The sequence below is a fragment of the Hyperolius riggenbachi genome, chromosome 7, assembly GCF_040937935.1.
Source record: "Hyperolius riggenbachi isolate aHypRig1 chromosome 7, aHypRig1.pri, whole genome shotgun sequence".
Lineage (NCBI taxonomy): Eukaryota > Metazoa > Chordata > Amphibia > Anura > Hyperoliidae > Hyperolius > Hyperolius riggenbachi.
Window position 1 is genome coordinate 276086716 of NC_090652.1, and position 19084 is coordinate 276105799.

General features: G+C 44.6%; 1 protein-coding gene and 1 long non-coding RNA gene across 2 annotated transcripts in view; one reads left to right on the forward strand and one right to left on the reverse strand.

Annotated features, from left to right (window-relative positions):
* Positions 1-213: 213 nt before the first annotated feature.
* The window catches only part of CACNB4 (calcium voltage-gated channel auxiliary subunit beta 4), a 219177-nt gene continuing 200306 nt past the window's right edge, over positions 214-19084 (forward strand). Inside the window, exons 1-2 of the mRNA XM_068245790.1 lie at positions 214-653; positions 7703-7789. Coding sequence (XP_068101891.1) covers positions 591-653; positions 7703-7789 — 150 coding nt within the window. The 5' untranslated portion in view covers positions 214-590. The remainder of the gene's footprint in view (positions 654-7702; positions 7790-19084) is intronic.
* Positions 7460-18522, reverse strand: LOC137525056 (uncharacterized). Its single transcript, XR_011022853.1, has 3 exons — positions 18405-18522; positions 16188-16317; positions 7460-7724 (listed from the first exon to the last, which is right to left on the reverse strand). It is a non-coding gene; the product is annotated as an uncharacterized lncRNA (long non-coding RNA).

Here is a 19084-nt window from a genome sequence, read left to right on the forward strand (position 1 = left end):
ACCCCTAGAGTGTTCATCAAAAATCACGAGTAGAGAGGATTGCAGCGCCGAGGAGAGAAAACGAGAGAGGCTGGGAGCAGATCCAAGCAAACTAGAGCAGCCACAGCTCAGGAGAAGGAAAAGAAGAAATAAAAACACCAATTCTCTACGGGGCCTCAAAGGTTAATTCACATCCTTTCAGTTAAGGCAGGTCCTGAGAGAATCAGCAGCCTATCAGATTGTCGGTTTTTAATTCACATTTCAAGACTGCCAGTCCACAGCTTGCTATTTTTCCCAGGAAGACCTTGAGAGGTAGGTCACAGCTTGCCAGCACCTAAGCACTGAAGGGCTTCTCGGCTCAGTGTCATCTGAGGCTGCATTTTGGACCTGATGTTCAGAGGGTTCAGCGACGGAGACAAGCTGATCTGTTTCCTCCTCTGGATTTCTCTCTGTGATGGTGCCTTTGGAGCTGTGGTGACGAGCATGCCTGGTGAAGACTAGGAAGATGGACAGCTCCGATGAGGAAGCTTGGTGAGCTTCAGTGATCTGGTCTTCAGGTCTTCCAGCTGCCCCCTTCCCTGCCTGGGAGGAGAGGACATGGTCTTGTAGTCATGTCCAGGAATTCCTACCCCAAGAACGGGATATCGGAGGCACTCCATACTCCAATCTTCCAGGTACAACTGTTATTCTGTGTCAGGGGAACCCAGTGTGCAGACCGTTAGGACCCTTCAGAGCTGATGGCCAAGGGGGACAGTGACTACAGCAGGCAACACTGTAAAAGTAATTAGCATTTGGCTAGTAGGTTTTTTGCACCGACTCCTCTGCCAGTCAGGCATGAGCTATTAATACTTTCAGTATTTCTAATGATAAATAATAAACAGGTTATCGGCTGTTCCTTGAAAGCTTAGCCAGCCAGAGCAAATTGGGACTGACAACAACATCAAACAGAAAAAAGACCGGGTCTCCACCTGGATTTATGGCCGACTGGCCAGTTTATTGTCAATACCACAGACAGAAGCACTATTTGTGCTTTTGTCTGTGGTAATGACAATAAACTGGCCAGTCGGCCATAAATCCCGGTGGAGACCCGGTCTTTTTTCTGTTTGCATGAAGTTACCCTTAGGTGGATAGGGGCAGGGCCGACATCAGAAATTTTGGGGCCCCTCACACATCATCAAGCCTGGGCCCGCGTCCCTGGGACCACCCACTGGTTACTGTGCCCGCCCACTAGCCACCCCACCCCCATGTCCATGCGCAAAGTGCTCTGCAGCAAAAAATGTGCATGGCTCCGACACTGAAGAAAGCGGCATGTACAGCGTGATGCGGCAAAAAGTGGGCGTGACATGGCATGTTGTGGGTGGAGCCAAATACTAGCAAAATACAGGTAGTTCCTGGTTAACAAATGGGATAGGGACTTGTAGGTCCATTCTTATCCTTTATCCATTCTCTATTGTCCTCCTCTTTTCTTCCTGGTGCCCCAGTATAGGTATTCAGGCATAGGTGCCCCCAGTATAGGTAGCCAGGTATAGGTTCCCCAGTATAGTGTAGTAGCAGGCTCACTCATCTGCTCCCGACGTTCAAGCGCTGATGTCATTCTTCTCTCAGTGCTGGAACGCGGTGTGCTGGTTAGTGAGCCACAAGCCCAAAGCCAGCAAATGCGACCCTTCCAGCGATTTGGGGGGGAGGCAGGGCCCCCAGAAGCTTTGGGCACCTCACTGCAGTGTCATTTGTCCCCCCCCCTGATGGCTGCCCTGGATAGGGATGTCGACTGGTTGACTCCCTGGTATTGGAATCTACTGGGTTGCAGCACTGGGATTATCTTTATTGGACTGACAACAACCTCAACACACAAATAAAAACTGGAAAACAAATGAAAACTTAATTTAAAAAAGGGGAAACTGCTTCACTTTTGCAGTTTCTTTGCATCTGACTTGCGTTGTGCTGAGCAGTGTGCTGCACCCCCTGTCAATTTTAGGGTGCCGTTTTCAATACCGTCTGAGATACACTAATACAGGAATCCTTAGCATATTTAGTGGCCTTGGAAAGATACCGCTACGACTGTCTTATCTGATGGAATTAATAAAAATTTACATCACACATGCGCCCCACGTGGTATGAAGCTGGCAACCACATGGGGGCGCAAATGCGGTAGTACAGCAGGGACACTCGCGGGATGGTGTGACAGGTAAAGTATAACTACATGGGGGGGAGACACAAATCATTAGGGGGTCAGCAGCTGGGGGCCGGAAGGCATTGTGGTGGCGTCACAAGAATTGGCCTGTGGTTTATGGCAGCCAACCGATCTCTCTCCGATCAGATTCGATCAGAGAGAGATATGTCTCTTGGTCGATTGGCCGCCAACATCGCTAGCTATATGACCACCTTAACCACTCTTCATGTCCTAATCCCTTTCCTATTCACCTACAGCAAGTTAGCGGTGGTTTCTACGGAGCATCCATGGTCACGAGATCTTCACTGAGTTCAACTGCATAGGACCCTTTTGGGTGGCTTTTATCTTACTTCGAGGAAGAACTTAATGCTTCCAAGGAGTCCTAGTCAGGGGAGTGATAGATCACCCAACACTCGTAACCCTAAACTTGTATCAGGATAGGCCTTTAGCTTACAAAGACAGGTTTTATGGTTTAATTGGTCAGTATTTACAGCTTTCAATTATCTGGGACTAGCTGTAGAAATTGGTGATCGCGGTGCGTAATTGTAGATAAGCAGGCAAAGAATAAGGTGGAAGTATAGAAGCAAAACAAAAACCAGTTATCTATTACAGTGTGGGCAGCTCTATACCGGGGCAGAGAACATACTTCTACTCTATATGAAGCATAGTTGAGATTTGATGGCACATCAGCTCATAACCTTAAAAGTATACTGTACACATATACTTCTGTTTAAAATGTTTTATAGTTAGGCCCGATCAGTAATGAAATTTGCTTACATTTTAGCCCCATAATAGCACTGGCGTGTCACTTCCTGTATGTAAATTATATGCAAAATGTGTTTAAATATAAGCATGAATCACAACTGTTCTAACAGAATTACAGGTCCTTTGGCAGGAAGATCGGTTCAGTTATGTGAATTCTCACTTTGCATTTAACTGTTTGCTTTTAAGATGAACTGTCGCAAAAATCTTAAAATTTAAAACACATACAAATAAAAAGTACATTTCTCCCAAAGTAAAATGAGCCATAAATTACTTTTTTCCTATGTTGCTGTCACTTACAGTAAGTAGTAGAAAACTGACATTACCGACAGACTTTGGACTAGCCCATCTTCTCATAGGGGAGTTCCCAGGGTTTTCATTATTTTTAAAAGCACTTCGTGAAATAGCAGTTGCTCCGTCCAACTGCCAAAATAGAGTGCAGCGAGCAGGGAGACTGGCCAGCATCTTTGTATAAATCATTTTCAGGGAATGTCTTCATAAAGAATAAAGGCCATGCTGAGAATCCCCCATGAAGAGATGGACTAGCCCAAAACCTGTCGGTAATGTCAGATTTCTACTACCTACTGTAAGTGACAGCAACATAGGAGAAAAGTAATTTATGGCTCATTTTACTTTGGGAGAAACATACTTCTTATTTGTATGTGTTCTAAATTTTAAGATTTTCGCAACAGTTCCTCTTTAACCACTTGCCGACCGCACACTCATAACGTGCGTCGGCAAAGTGGCAGCTGCAGGACCAGCGACGCAGTACTGCGTCGCCAGCTGCAGCCTAATTAATCAGGAAGCAGCCGCTCGTACGAGCGGCTGCTTCCTGTCAAATCACGGCGGGGGGCTCCGTGAATAGCCTGCGGGCCGCCGATGGCGGCTCGCAGGCTAGATGTAAACACAAGCGGAAATAATCCGCTTTGTTTACATTTGTACGGCGCTGCTGCGCAGCAGCGCCGTAAGGCAGATCGGCGATCCCCGGCCAATCAGCGGCCGGGGATCGCCGCCATGTGACAGGAGACAGCCTGTCACTGGCTGCACAGGACGGATAGCGTCCTGTGCAGCCCGGCTTACCAAAGGGGGCCAGGTAGGAGAGGGAGGGGGAGCATTTCGCCGCGGAGGGGGGCTTTGAGGTGCCCCCCCCGCCAGCCACTCGCAGGCAGCAGAGATCAGACCCCCCCAGCACATCATCCCCATAGGGGGGAAAAAAGGGGGGCAATCTGATCTCCCTGCCTGCACCCTGATCTGTGCTGGGGGCTGCAGAGCCCACCCAGCACAGATCAATCAAACTAGCGCTGGTCCTTAAGGGGGGGTAAAGGGTGGGTCCTCAAGTGGTTAAAGGAAAACTTTAGTGAAAGGATAGTGCACCATTTCTTACTGCCCTAATGCTATGTGCCTGAATGTTGTGTTGATCCTCTGCTTTTTATACTTCCTTTATCCCTGACCCAGGACACATATACAGATCAGAGGGTCTGATTCCACTGCTACATGCTTGTTGTGGCCGTGTACTCAGGGTTCGGATACTCACCAATGGCAGGTGACTTGCGCTAAGCACGGGTTGTGAAAACTGCTGGTTTACACTAGAGTACCACACAAGGGCTAATGGGATAGAAATCCCCTAATGCTTTGCAGCATGGAACTACCAGCTAAGGACCCCCAGGTTCACCCACCAGAAGTGTCGGGATTCAGAAGGGTGTTGGTGTAAAGCAGGGGAGGGCCAGGGTCACTTGGTCTGAGGTGAAACACAACCAATTGGCCACAGGAAAGGGTGATGGGAAAGGAGGAGTCTCAGAAAAGTAGGTGGAGCCATGAGTGTCAAATATAGCACAGCAATATAGCACAAGAAAGATCCAGCGCCCCAGCTTTTCAGTGCTCACCAGTGCATTTCTTCTTTCATGCAGTCTGTTGTCTCTGAACTTGCCCCACAATGTGTTGTAGCTTTCTAGTTTGCCTCACAGTATGTCCTCAGCTTTGTAGCACTTGCTCACCATTGGGAGAGGCAGAGAATACCATTGACAGTGATTGGAAGCCACACATGACTGCTGACTGATATTGGGAGCCACCTACAACTGCTTGTAGAGGTGGGCAGCCGCCTATGACTGTTGACTGATATTGGGAGCCTCCTATGACTGGTGAAAGATAATGGCGGTAACCTATGACCAGGTAACTGGCATTATTTTCAAATGGGATAGAAATTACAGTTTTTACTTTCCCTTTGTTTTAGGTTTCTAGTGCTTTGCAGTCTATTGCAAAGAACTATAAATCCCAGGATATCAGCAGGTTTGGGTTTTGTAATTGAATGACTAAAGAAAAATAGCCCAGATTTTGCCCAAAAGTTAAAATCTGTTAATTTATCTAACAGTTGTGATAGAAGATCAGATATAACATTTAGTGACTTCTAAAGGTCGCCATACATCTGGGGACTTGGCGGCTGATCAACCATCTTATTATTATTATTATTGATTTACTGTATATTCTGGCGTATAAGACAACTTTTTAAGCCTTGCAAATCTTCTGAATAGTCAGCGGTCGTCTTTTACGCTGGGTGTAATTGATGCCGGGTGATACGCCATATCCTGTTACCGCCTCTCAGATCTCACTGCTGAGGACTGTAGTGAAGCGGCGCAGGGCCACACGTGCGAGATCTGAGAGGCAGAGAAAGCGGTATATAGGATACAAGGGTGGGCCAGAACGGTGAAAGAGGCGTGCCTAACACTCACCTCCCCTCCTAGTGCCTAACACTAACCTCCCCTCCTACAGCAGATGCCTCTCAGATCATAATCTGATAAGAGCGAAATCTATGTGCCGTATTTGAATCCTTTCACTTACTGTACTCATTTTCAATAGATTTCAAAACTAGATGCCCGGTGGCACATGCCTTATGTGACATGTACAGGCGCCACGTGACATAAGAGATGGGGAGGAGCACCAGAGATAGAGAGAAGACACACGCTAGGGCAATGATGGCTAACCTTGGCTCTCCAGCTGTGGTGGAACTACAAGTCCCATGAGGCATTGCAATACTCTGACAGCTCTAAGCATAACTTGGGGAGGAAGAGGCATGATGGGATTTGTGGTTTTGTCACAGCTGGAGTGCCAAGGTTAGCCATCACTGCACTAGGGAATAGGTGAGTGTAAGCTGCGCTGCCAACACTGCACATCCATTGTCCTGAAATCGAAGACCGCTACCGCTGTGCTTCTGATCCACTGCCACTTGAGCAATATCTTCTGTTCTACGCAATCAACAGATTCAATGGTTTTTAGACAAAGATTGATCAGGCATCATTAGCATTTCATGGGGAAATTGATAAGTGTATGGCCACCTGAAAGGGACCCTGAACAGACGATAAAAATGGAATCTGAACTTACCTGGGGCTTCCTTGCAAGTTGCTCACTACCGGAAGCACCAGTAGGAGAAAGGAGGAAACCCAGATGATGCCAAGAGACCTCGGGGGCTATAGGGGGCTGGAGGAAGCCCCAAGTACGTTCATATTCCTTTTTTGTCTGTTCGGGTCCCTTTAACGTTTTGCCGACCGCGTCACGCCGATGGGCGTGGCCATGGCGGCAGCCCCAGGACCGCCTAACGCCAATTGGCGTAAAGTCCTGGGGCTCTGTTTTGCAGGAGATCGCGCGCAGGCTATTGCCGTTCGGGAGACTGTTAGACAGCGTGATCGCCGTCTATTTAGACTGTGCAGAGCTGCGATCAGCAGCAGCGCTGCACTGGGGACAGCCGTGTGACACGGCTGTCCCCCTGGGGGACAAGTGAGCGATCGGCTCTCATAGGCAGAAGCCTATGAGAGCCGATTGCAGTAATAGGCTGGCTGTGGGGAGGGAGGGAGGGAGGGAAGGGAAGGGAGTTAAAGAAACAGTGTTTAAAAAAAAAAAAAAAAACACGTACAATAATATTTATAAAAAAAAAAAATAAACATGGGGGAAGCAATCAGACACCACCAACAGAAAGCTCTGTTGGTGGGGAGAAAAGAGGGGAATCACTTGTGTGCTGTGTTGTGCGGCCCTGCAGCTTGGCCTTAAAGCTGCAGTGGGCAATTTTACTCAAAATGGCCTGGTCACTTGGGGGGTTTAGCCCTGCAGTCCTCGAGAGGTTAAAGCAGTAGGATTAGCCATACTATGCCAGGAAAAAAACACATATATAAGTAGATAAATACTTGATTTCATTGAATGTTATGAAATAAATGAAGAGAATTCTGTTCCTGGTGGGAACCATGTCTTTTGCCCACAGTTTAGGCTAAATCCTGATGTCATTTCTGCCCTTTACTTTTTTTCTTTTCTCCTCCAATCGCTGAGTCACCTCAGCCTTGCTTGTAAACACAAGTGAGCAGGGGATCGTGTTTCAGATAGGCAGATAGGCAGGGAAATAAATGGAAGGGGAGGAATATATTATAGATCAAAAGATCCCCCAGCATGTAACTGTTTGGCACTGACTACTAAAGGGGCAGTGCTCCTTAAGTATAATCATAACAGCAGAAAAAGTCGTTTTGAATGCAGGATTAGCATCGCTATCACTTAATACACTCAGACCAGTTGCTGTTGAAATTTGATTTTTATGGTGACAATCCCGCTTTAAGAAACCATTGACTGATCTCAGAGACTTTCCAGCATCCTAGAACATACCTGTGGCTGATGGTGCCTGAGTGCTACACGGAGACGCAAAGTGCTCACAGTTCCTGTAAATATTCTGTAGTATATTGCTGACAATCAGAGTCTGAGCGGATGCTTCTGGCGATATTTTTACTCAGGAATTTTCCTCTTTGTTCTTGAGATTAGGCATCATCAAGAGGAACTGCATCTAGAAGAAGCAGATTAAAGAGGTCTGATGGGAGTACCACGTCTACCAGCTTCATCCTCCGACAGGTACACTTTATGTTTTATCATCAATTCTGAGTAATAGTCAAAAAATATCCGTGTAACACAATAGGATAGCGATATTGATAAGCTATAAGGGAATATGAAACTAGAAAGTATATGATAAACATATGAGGCTATGTCACTCGGTGAGCTTGATGGCTCAGATTGCACATAATGTATAACAATGTTGTTAAAGGACAATTAAAGTGAGAGGAATATGGAGGCTGCCATATTTATTTCTTTTTAACCACTTCGTCCACAGGTCAGTAGATATACGTCCTCTGGGACTTCATCTAAGCCACAAGTCAGTAGATATGTCTTGTAGCAGAAGCAGTGCTGTGCAGGATTGGGCTTGCTCCTGTGCACATTTCTGGCACTATCTGATGCAGCACTAATTGGTGAATAGGAATATATGTTTTTTTCTGAGCTCAGATTGATTTTTACTATTAAAAATACTTTTATTTTCTCATTTCATAGTGAAAAATACGCTCTGTAGCATTATTTCAGAATATTTTCACTATAAATTGTGACCGGAACATAATCTAAGTTTTGTGATAAGCAGTAAGAATAGCCAAACAAAATGTGTGTTTTTTTTATCTACAGTAGCACTTTTTATATTTAAACTGGAATTGGTAGAACTGAGAAATAAATGTTTTTTTTCTATTTTTTTCCTTTGTTTTCCCATTAAAATCATAGATAACAAAATTGTTTGAGGGAAAAAAATGGCATACAATGAAAGCCTAGTTTGTCTTGAAAAAAACAATATATATTTCATTTCTGTGTCGTAAGTAGGTATAAAGTTATTTCTAATTAAATAGGGACATGGCTAAACTGTCAAAACTGCTCTGGTCCATAAGTTGAAAACAAGGTCTGGATGCGAAGTGGTTAAGCAATACTAGTTGCCTGGCTATCCTGCTGATCTTAGTGGCTGCAGAAGTGTTGAATCACACATCTCAGGCAGAGGTTCGGCATGTCTGCCAGGCAATGTGCATTGCTTAAAAAGAAATAAATATGGCACCCTCCATATTCATCTCACGTCAGGTGTCCTTTAAAGCAGAACTGAAGTGAAAATAAACGTCTGATTAGAGATGGTCAGTTTTCGTGGATTTCATATCGTTTTCTATGTTGTTGTTTTTTGTTTTTTGCATACTCTGATTGGCAGTATACTTCCGAGTTGACTGCATTCTCTGTTTGGTCCAGTGATTCTGAGTTCTGTGATTGGGCTAAAATTACAGAGTTGTGGTAATTCGGAAAAACAAATTTCTGATCAGAAATGCGGAAATTTAAATCCTGCAAAATTCGAATAAGCATCCCTACTTATGATCTAATGAATTGTATGTGTAGTGCAGTGGCTGGATAGTGTACTGGTTAAGGGCACTGCCTTTGACATGGGAGACCGGGGTTCGAATGCTGGCCAGGGATCAGTAAGGAGTTCAAGGCAAGACTCCCTAACACTACAGGGTGGCCTCCTGAGCGCATCCCAGTGGCTGCAGCTTCTGAGCGCTTTGAGTCCGACAGGAGAAAAGCGCTATACAAATGTATGATTTATTATTATTATTATAGTATGGATAATAAGAAGAACATTCAGGGCCAGATTTACCATAAGGCACTGTAGGCATGTGCCTACAGGCGCCTAATGATGGAAAGGTGGCTCACTCCCCTTCCAGAGCTCCTCCCTCCCTCCTTCCCTATGCAGAGTTCTGAGCAGAGTGTAACTGAGAGGTTACTGACCCAGTCCTCTGCATTCCACTGACAAGATCTCCCTTCAGTGGGGTCACCACTAGCTACTTAATACTTTGGGTACTTCAGGCTACCTCAGTGTTCTCCCCAGAATTTTTTTCCAGCCGGGTGGCATGAAATAGTAGCCGGGTGGCATGAAAAAGTAGCCGGGTGGGGCGAGTTGAAAATGCAGGGCAACTGTGCTTACAGCATAGGAATAGGTGAGGAGGGGAGCTGATGACAGCCGGGTGGTTACAAAATCTTGCCGGGTGGAGCACCCGGCTAAAAGAGCCTGGGGAGAACACTGTACCTAATGCTAAGGGACACCTGTAGCTACCTATGACCGGCAAGGGCCAGTCAGCACATTTGCCATGCCATTCGATGGGGCTTTGTAGATTCATGAAGGGTGAAATCTATGGTGCCAAGAGATCTGTGCTCCCGTGTGGTAAATCCGGGCCTGAGAACATTAGTAGCAAAGAAAAGATTCTCATATTTTTATTTTTCAGGTATATAGCTTTATTAATAACATTGCACCATGCTGTTACAGTTTAGAATCCACACTCTGCATTTTGAGGTGTAAAACAAAGCAGAAATAATGACCCCTTGAACTTTCCTGCAGCAAAACTTTATCACAAGCTGTCTCTCACTGTTTCTTGGCTGTTTAAGCTCTTCAGAAAACAGGACCAAGTTAGTTGAAGCTCTTTCGCATAGATAACAACTCAAGCTTTTTAATTCTTTGCATATATACGCTGTGTGGATTTGCTGTAAGATTTTACCAAAATAGTGACTCAAATCAATTTCCTTGAAACTATATGTGAACGTGAAAAACAATGCGCAAAGTGCAAAAATAACTATAAGGAAAACAAAGCATGCACAAAACATCAAACATTGCCATAAATGGTATGATCTACATCAAAGATTGCATTGAATTTTGTGTTTGTAGCTGGCATTTTTTTTAATCGCAAGCGTTTCTTAAAGCGCTGTAAAAAGCGCTTGTGTATTGAAGTCCTATGTGATTTTGGTTTCGAATGAGCGATGAGATTTTTTTTCCAATCGCTAACAGGGGTCCTTCACCAATTTCTGGACGATTGCGCTTCAATGCAAGGTATTGAAAAAATTGCTTTAAAAGCGCTTTTTGAACAGCGATTTTGTGAGCGACTTAATGTTTCCACAGGCATGCTACTAACAATGCAGCGTGCGCTCCCTCGCAACGCCCGATATTTTGAAATGGTGCGTGAAAGTGAATTGACTAGCGCCACTGCTACTATGTTAATTATTGTAGTAGCGGCGGTGCTAATGAAGTCACTATAGTGCAGCATTTCAAAGTATCGGCGTTGCTAGGGAGCGCACGCTTCGCTACCAGTAGGGCGCCGTGGAAACATTAAGTCACACTAGAAAATTACCACTCGTAAGGCCATTTAACTCGCGCTGCTGCAGCGCATTACTGTTGATGAATCAACCCCATTCAGTTCCGGGTCTGAGTGCACTTCCTGTTTGTCTGCACACACAAAATCACAAAGCGAAAACGCATCCAATCCCTTGCAAAAAATGCAAATAGCTCTAAAAATGCCAAGAATCTCTTAACATAATCGCTCACAAAAGGGCTTGCGATTTGTAGTGTGTAATAAGCCTAACTCACATTGGGCTAGATTCACTAAGACAAATCTCATGCCTTATCTGAGTTAACACGCCTTATCAGAGATAACACGGCTTATCAAAGTTAACACTCCTTATCAGAGTTGCATAGCGAGCGCTACAAACACGCAGGGGCTCAGGCCTTGATGAGTGGAGCTCTCGTCATTGCCAATTAGCAGGCATAAGTTCGTAGCGCTTGCTATGCTACTCTGATAAGGCGTGTTATCTCTGATAAGGTGTGTTATCTCTGATAAGGTGTGTTAACTCGGATAAGGCGGGGTATCTCTGATAAGGTGTGTTAACTCAGATAAGGCATGCTATTTGTCTTAGAAAATCAAGCCCTTTTTGTGTTTGTATCTGTCATTTTGTATTTCAGCAGAGTTATACTTTAAATCTACAAGTACTAATCTAACATCGTAATATCTGAATCTTCTTATGAAATCAAGTCAGGCGTATGTCTTTGGATAATTTTAGGACTTCTTTTCCTCTTGAAATAAAATGAGGTCAGCATAGTAGAACGTATGCTGCTGAAATGACTTTGTAGCTGGCCGAGGTGCTGAACACAGACTGCTAGATTCTCTGTAGTGCAAAGCAGTCCACTGCCTGCAAAGTGTAACGTTTAGCCAGGCCCGGCTCTAGATGAAATGGGGCCCTCGGGCAACAAGAACAAGGGACCCTAACTTATTGGCAGCAAGCGGCTTTCACATAGCACCTCCCCCCCCCCCATAAATTGATGGTAGCTGACTATTCCTCCTCCTCAGTAGTTTAATGGAGACAATCTGCATCTGCTTTTAAATATCCCCCCCGACACAGACTTTGCCCCCCATCATTTTATTTCACAATGCAGGGTATGCACAGTAGAAGAGCTTGATGCTTCAGTTACCTAGTGGATGTGCGCTCTTTTCGCAACATGCACGCTCCAGGATTCCTCCTCCTGTTCTCCCTCTGGCAGCAGCACCATAGTGCCTCTTCCTTCCTTGCAGGCACTGACGTGACGAAACATGCTTGCATCACAAAGATAGCGACACCACTACGGCAATCTAGGGAGCTATGCAGGGGAGTAACTAGAAATCACTCGGCCTCCCTGCAAAACTTTGGATGGGGCCCCCTCCACTACACACTGAATAGGGACTGTCTACAAATATTTGTCTACAAAACTTTGTATTATTCGTTATCAGTGGCTGAGCAGATGCAGTCATTAGAACAATTGTGTAGAGAGCAGAACGTTTTTTTTTCTCTCCTTAGTTGTCATTCTCTCAGGACCAGGCCCCCTGTGGCTTCTGGGCCCCCCTGCGGCTGCATCCCTTTCAGGGCCTATTGTTATGCCCCTGGAGCTATCACAACGAGTTGCTCTGGATGGAGGAGCCAAGTTTGAGTGCCAGATAAGTAATATATGCTTTCCTGCCCTGTCCCCCAGCATAACTGTGCCAGTGCCGAAACACCGTATCCGGCCACTGTCAGGCCATTGCCAATTCAGCAGAGTTGATGGGAGGATACTTGGAGGGGGGAGGGGGGCCGCTATGGACTCTGGGACCCTGGGGAAATTGCCCACTTTACCCCTCTTATAACACCGGCCCTGCTTTTAGAGTCACCAGAATTTTTTTTAGATATCCAGACTTTGAGTCCTGCAATGCATTCAACTTTTCTGTAGTATAGAAATGTAATTGAATTAGTTGAAATGGTGTTAATTTATTCTCAGGTCCCCAATATAACAGCATATAGACTCTAGGAATTCAAACATAAAATAAAGGCCACGAATAAAGTTGTCAGGGTATATTGAAGTAACAGATAGGGAGGGAACAATCACTGATGAGTGTAATGAGGTTTGGTATTGACGCATAGGGGGTGTCACACGCCTTCTCTAGTGTCTCCTCTGCATGACTGGGGGGGGGGGGGGCATCTTTAACCCGTGACACTGTCTCATGTATGTGACATCAGTACATGAGACCGGGTCACCGGGCAGGGCCGGTTTAAGCAACAATGGGGCCCCAGGGCAAAATAAACCTGCCCCCCCCCCCCCCCCCAACAGATACCCCGTAAAAAAAAATCGGCATTAAGAGACCTTTTTTGCAGCTGGTATAGTCAGGGTGTGAAGCCCCAATCGGTCGGAGCTCCACTTTCTGGCTACCTCTGGCTACCTCAGCCAGCGTGGGGGACAAGAGGTTAAAAAGTTTCAGGAGGAGGGACCCCACATAATTTATTTTTTTAATTCCCACACTCTAAACATAAAAAAAAAAAATGGGAAAATAGGAAAAAATGCCAGGGATCTTCATGCAGCCATATTGCGGCTGTATAGCGATCCCTAGCCAAAGCGCTGCGGCTGCGTATGGACCCCCAAGAAACCCCGTCAGGAAATGTATTGCTCTTTCTTTTGATGCATGTAAAATTACACTACCGTTAGGTTTGCTACTAAAAGTGACATTTACAGCATTTAAAAGTATACTTTTTTTCCTTCGAAACTTTAAAATCGATTTTCTCAAAAACTATAAGGTCTTTTTGAAAAATTGTTTTTTCCTCTTATTCCCAATGATCTCCTTAACATATCTTGCAAATTTAGGGTTTCTAGCATTTAAGGTGGATTTGCTATTAAGCATTAAAGTCGGCGGGTTTTTAAATGTGTATTTTTTTTCCTTTGAAACGTTAAAATCGGTTTTCTCAAAAACTATAAGGTCGATTTGAAAAAATGGTTTTTCCTCTTGTAGCCACTGGGGGCCCTTACAAGTTCTGGGGCCCTGGGGCAATTGCCCCCTTTGCCTCTATGGTAGAGCCGGCCCTGTCACCGGGTACAGGCGCTGCCAGAGTCAATTCAGACAAGGCAGTAGAGGAGTACAGGACTCACACCAGTGGACAGGTGAGCTGCCCGGGGAGGGGGGGCCATTAGGTTTGGGGGGGGAGACCAGCTGACGGGGGTCTGTCACTCGTCAAAATATTGAACGCCGCTATGACTTCGCAGCTGACTGAGACCTTTTAAGCAAGATCTTTCCAGCATGACGGCTTGATCGCTTCAATCAATTTGACCATAAATCAATTGAAACGATTGATCAGGTGGCCATGTTCTGCCATCGATCACTGACGGATATTCGATCATTATGATCGAATTGGTTGGATATCCATGCCACAAATCAAGTAATTTATAGGCACCTTAAAGAGTAACTGTCAGGCTGCAGAAGCTAATTTAAACCTCTATTCTCCTGTGTTAAACAGTTTAGAAGGAAGCCCAAAAGCCATTAGTGAAGATAAAAATCTCAGTTACCTTTGATGTGTGCTTATCATCAAACTGTTAGACCTAAGCAGGACGCAAGCCGCATACTATACTGCAAAGCATTCTGGGGCCCTCCCCTCGGCTGCTAATGAGACGTTACAGCAGCTTGTAATCAGTCCAGCGCGTAGCACTGATAAATCTCCGGGCAGAGTACACTGCAGGAGTCAGCTATTGTTCCTAGCCACATGGCTCATTAATATTCACTGCACACTGTGTTATTTAGTACCAGCTTTTCTGTGATCAGGAAGCAGGCAGGACATGACAACACATTTGACAGAAAAACATGGAGCCTGCCATGAGCTGTCAGGAGCATCTATCTCTGCATATACTATATACAAATTCTGTGAAATCCAAACGTGGACAGTGAAATGCATATGTAATGTAAGTACAGCCAATCTTTAGCTACTGATATATGTGTTTATTTTCTCTGAGACCTTATACCTAACAGCTCCTCTTTAAAGAGGAACTCCAGTGAAAATAATGTAATAAAAAGTGTTTCATTTTTACAATAATTATGTATAAATGATTTAGTCAGTGTTTGCCCATTGTAAAATCTTTTAAATCCCTGAATTACATTCTGACATGTATCACAGGGTGACATTTTTACTGCTAGCAGGTGATGTAGCTGCTGCTTGCTGTTTTGGCAGTTGGAAACAGCTGTAAACAGCTATTTCCCACAATGCAACAAGGTTCACAGACAGGAAACTGCCAGGACCATGATCATCAGTTTCTTGTGGGAGGGGTTCACCACAATATCAGCCATACAGCGCCCCCTGATGATCCGTTTGTGAAAAGGAATAGATTTCTCATATAAAAGTGCGTATGAGCTACTGATTGGGATGAAGTTCAATTCTTGGTTACGGTTTCTCTTTAAGTCTCCTGTGCTTCAGCTTATCATTGTCAAGGAAAATTGGTTTCCATAGAATGCTCCGGGAGTGCAAGATTCAGGAAATATGTCCTGTTTGTCTCAGTGTAAACAGGAAGTGGGGATAAAAACTGGTTGGGTTCTTACTTTACTCATTTCAGCAAAGGTGCCTCACTGCAAAGAGAATGGACATTCAACTATTTGGGGTTCAGTCTTGAATTAACTTTTCCCTTTGCTCGGTGTGATGTCATGGATGCAAGAAATATGGATGGGAGAAGATGAGATAACGACACACATAGAACATTTATATCGCGCTTCTCTCCTCTCCTGGAGGACTCAAAGCGCCAGAGCTGCAGCCACTAGGATGCGCTCTATAGGCAGTAACAGTGTTAGGGAGTCTTGCCCAAGGTCTCCTACTGAATAGGTGCTGGCATACTGAATAGGAAGAGCTGAGATTGGAACCCTGGTCTCCTGCGTCAGAGGCAGAGCCCTTAAAGTGTACCTGGGATGACTAGAAGTAAAAGTTTTATACATACTTGGGGCTTCCTCCAGCCCCCTCCTTGCAGATTGCTCCCATGCCGCAGTCCAAAGCCTCCTGGATCCTCCCATAGCAGCCCCATTATCTCTCGGCCAGTAGTAGTGTGCCCAAGCATGCTGCCTCATCTCACTACTGAGGCTGAGAGCTTTCTTCAGCGTAGTACTGCGCAGGCGCAGAACACTCCCGACGATGGGAGCATGGAGGGGCGGGAGCGCGCAGCCGGGCTGGGCATGCGCAGTACGCCCGAGAACAGGGCTGCTACTGGAGGATCCAGGAGGCTTTGGACATTGGTGTGGGATCGATCTACTTCTTATCATCTCAGGTACACTTTAACCACAGCTGGAGTAGCTTATATGGCTAGCGCATGAAGCAGACCATGACTTACTCAGAGTGCCTCAGTCAGCTCTTGCAATCAGCTCCATGTTGTGTAGGCTTCATTTTACAGTTGTCAAGTCACAGTTTGCACCGAGGGGAACTAATTAGATCAGTCTGTCTCTTCAGAAGTGAGCACAGCACTATAACAGAAACAATAACAATGTAAGAGTAAATACACAATCACTTTACACAAAAGCAGTGTCAATCTAAAGACAAATACTTCAACATGAACCTCAGTTGTTTCCCACTGTAAAGAAATGTAGCATCTTACTTAAAGCGGAATAATAGTCTGGCATAACCCTTAAAGGGATACTGTAGGGGGTCGGGGGAAAATGAGTTGAACTTACCCGGGGCTTCTAATGGTCCCCCGCAGACATCCTGTGTTGGCGCAGCCACTCACCGATGCTCCGGCCCCGCCTCCAGTTCACTTCTGGAATTTCTGACTTTAAAGTCAGAAAACCACTGCGCCTGCGTTGCCATGTCCTTGCTTCCCCTGATGTCACCAGTAGTGTACTGCGCAGACACAGACCATACTGGGCCTGCGCTGTGCGTTTTTGGTGACATCAGTGGGATCGAGGACACGGCAACGCAGGCGCAGTGTTTTTCAGACTTTAAAGTCTGAAATTCCAGAAGTGAACCGGAGGCGGGGCCGGAGCATCGGGGAGTGGCTGCGCCAACACAGGATGTCTGCGGGGGACCGTTAGAAGCCCCGGGTAAGTTCAACTCATTTTCCCCTGACCCCCCTACAGTATCCCTTTAACTAAGGTCACCCAGCATATACACCAGGCCTGGGAGCTGTCATTGCAATGGAGGTATCCTATCAAATTCATTCAGAAAACTTTTACTATGAGGAAAACTGTCTCTTCTCTGCTTACAGTCACATTGAATCCTACAAAAACAAACCCTATATGCTATGCCACCACCACACTTATCAACTATAATTAGTGATTAAAAGACATTTGGACAAGCTATAGCAATACATCCTGTTCTATCCTAGAATATACCATCCTGGTTATATCACTTGAGTGGATACTCTACATCCATCTGGAAGCAGGACTCTCTGTCTGGGGGGATTGCTTGAGGACTGCAGCCTCATTTAGTTCTAACCAGCAGGTTGCTCTCCGGGAGGAATGATTCATTGGTTTTAGACCCTTCATAGATTTCTAGTATGTGTTTATGTGGTAGTTTTTATTCGTGATGTTATATAATAAAGCTTTTTGTAAATTTTTCATGCACCCAAGAGCCAACTCTCATTATTATTTTTTATCTAGTATCTTTATCTTGTTGGCAGGATGCATGAGATTTGATATTATTAATTGATGATTGATTGTATAGATTATTTAATAACTGCCTTGGCCATCCCTTTCCCAAAGACTTTTGAGCTATTTTACATATTACATCCTATTAACCACTTCAGGACAAGAGCAATTTTCACATGTCCGCGCAGCTCACATTTATTCGCCTATAACTTTATTACTACTTATCACAACTAAATGATGTAAATATTGTGGGGGTTTTTTTCAGGACAAATTAGGCTTTTAGTGTGTGTGTGGTTTTTTTTTTAAATTTTTTTTTAGTAATTACCTCATTTTCTATGCATTTTAAAGGGAAAATAAACGAGAAACATAGAAAAAACACACAATTTCTCTAATTACATCCATTATAGTTTTTCAATAAACAGTGCTAACTATAAGTTAAACCCACAAATAGTATTTGCTTATCCATCCTGGTTATTACAACATTTAGATTATGTTCCTAGTATGGTGACAATATTGTATTTGGAAATAAAGGCACCTTTTTCTGTTTTTTTGCTTTTTCAATAATGACAAGACCATATTTTCAAAAATAATAGTAATATACCCTCATGGCATACATATTTAAAAAGCCAAGTTTCTAAGGTAACAATGTATGTATTTTCTTTTATATTCTGTCACGTTGTTTTCATTTTACAAGTATTTTCTTTTGGTGCAGAATATGCAAAAATGTAATTGCTTTTGATTCAGTTTGTGACTAAAAGGGCATGGGCCTCAACCCTAAAACACTCTCAATTCTATTCTACTACTTATCACAGTTAAAATGTTACCACATATGTCTCTTGTAGTTTTGCTAAAACTTTCCCAAGATTGATCATAATTTTGAAAATATGTAAAAAGAGAACCGAGAGCCCAATATAGTGTAGTATGTTAAGTAAATATGATAAATGAAATGAGTATACAGTAATACTCACAAACCAAGGTTACCTCCAGGTAACCACTGTATGGGCAGGCTGGGAGATTGTTCTGTCCCCGCTCAGGATTAAGAAGTCGCACTTTGTAGATGTGGATTTTATTCTTTTGGCGCCTCTGTTCTCTTCTACAATATAATTTTGAAAATTACTTTTTATGTTGGATTGAGTTTGTCCCTACCCAATTTTTAAGTAACATGGCTCCAAGCTTTAACACACCAAAATGTATTCTACAACTCATCACGGTTTAAATGATACCACATGTGCCTCATTTAATAGCACACTTGTGGTGCACTCTCCACAAATACACTGGATGTTTATAAACGTCCTGTGATAAGCCTTTGAGCAAAGTGAAACACAGTCAGTTAGGGCCCGTTCAGATCAGAAATGCGGATGGCCACGCGTGCGGACCGCAACGCGTACGAACGCATGGCCATCCGCGTTTGTGTGCGTTGCGTGGCTGATCCCATCACTGAAAAGTGAATGGGACAGCCACACGTTTTTGCAAAATCTGCGTGCAGCATGCGTTCCCGGACCGCACAGGTCCGGAACGCATGCAGTGTGAACATCAGACATTGCACTCTATGCAATGTCTGATGTCGTGCGTTTCGGCCACCTGCACGCGTTTCCAAAACGCGGCTGGAAACGCGTGCAGTGTGAACGGGCCCTTACTGAAAAAGTTC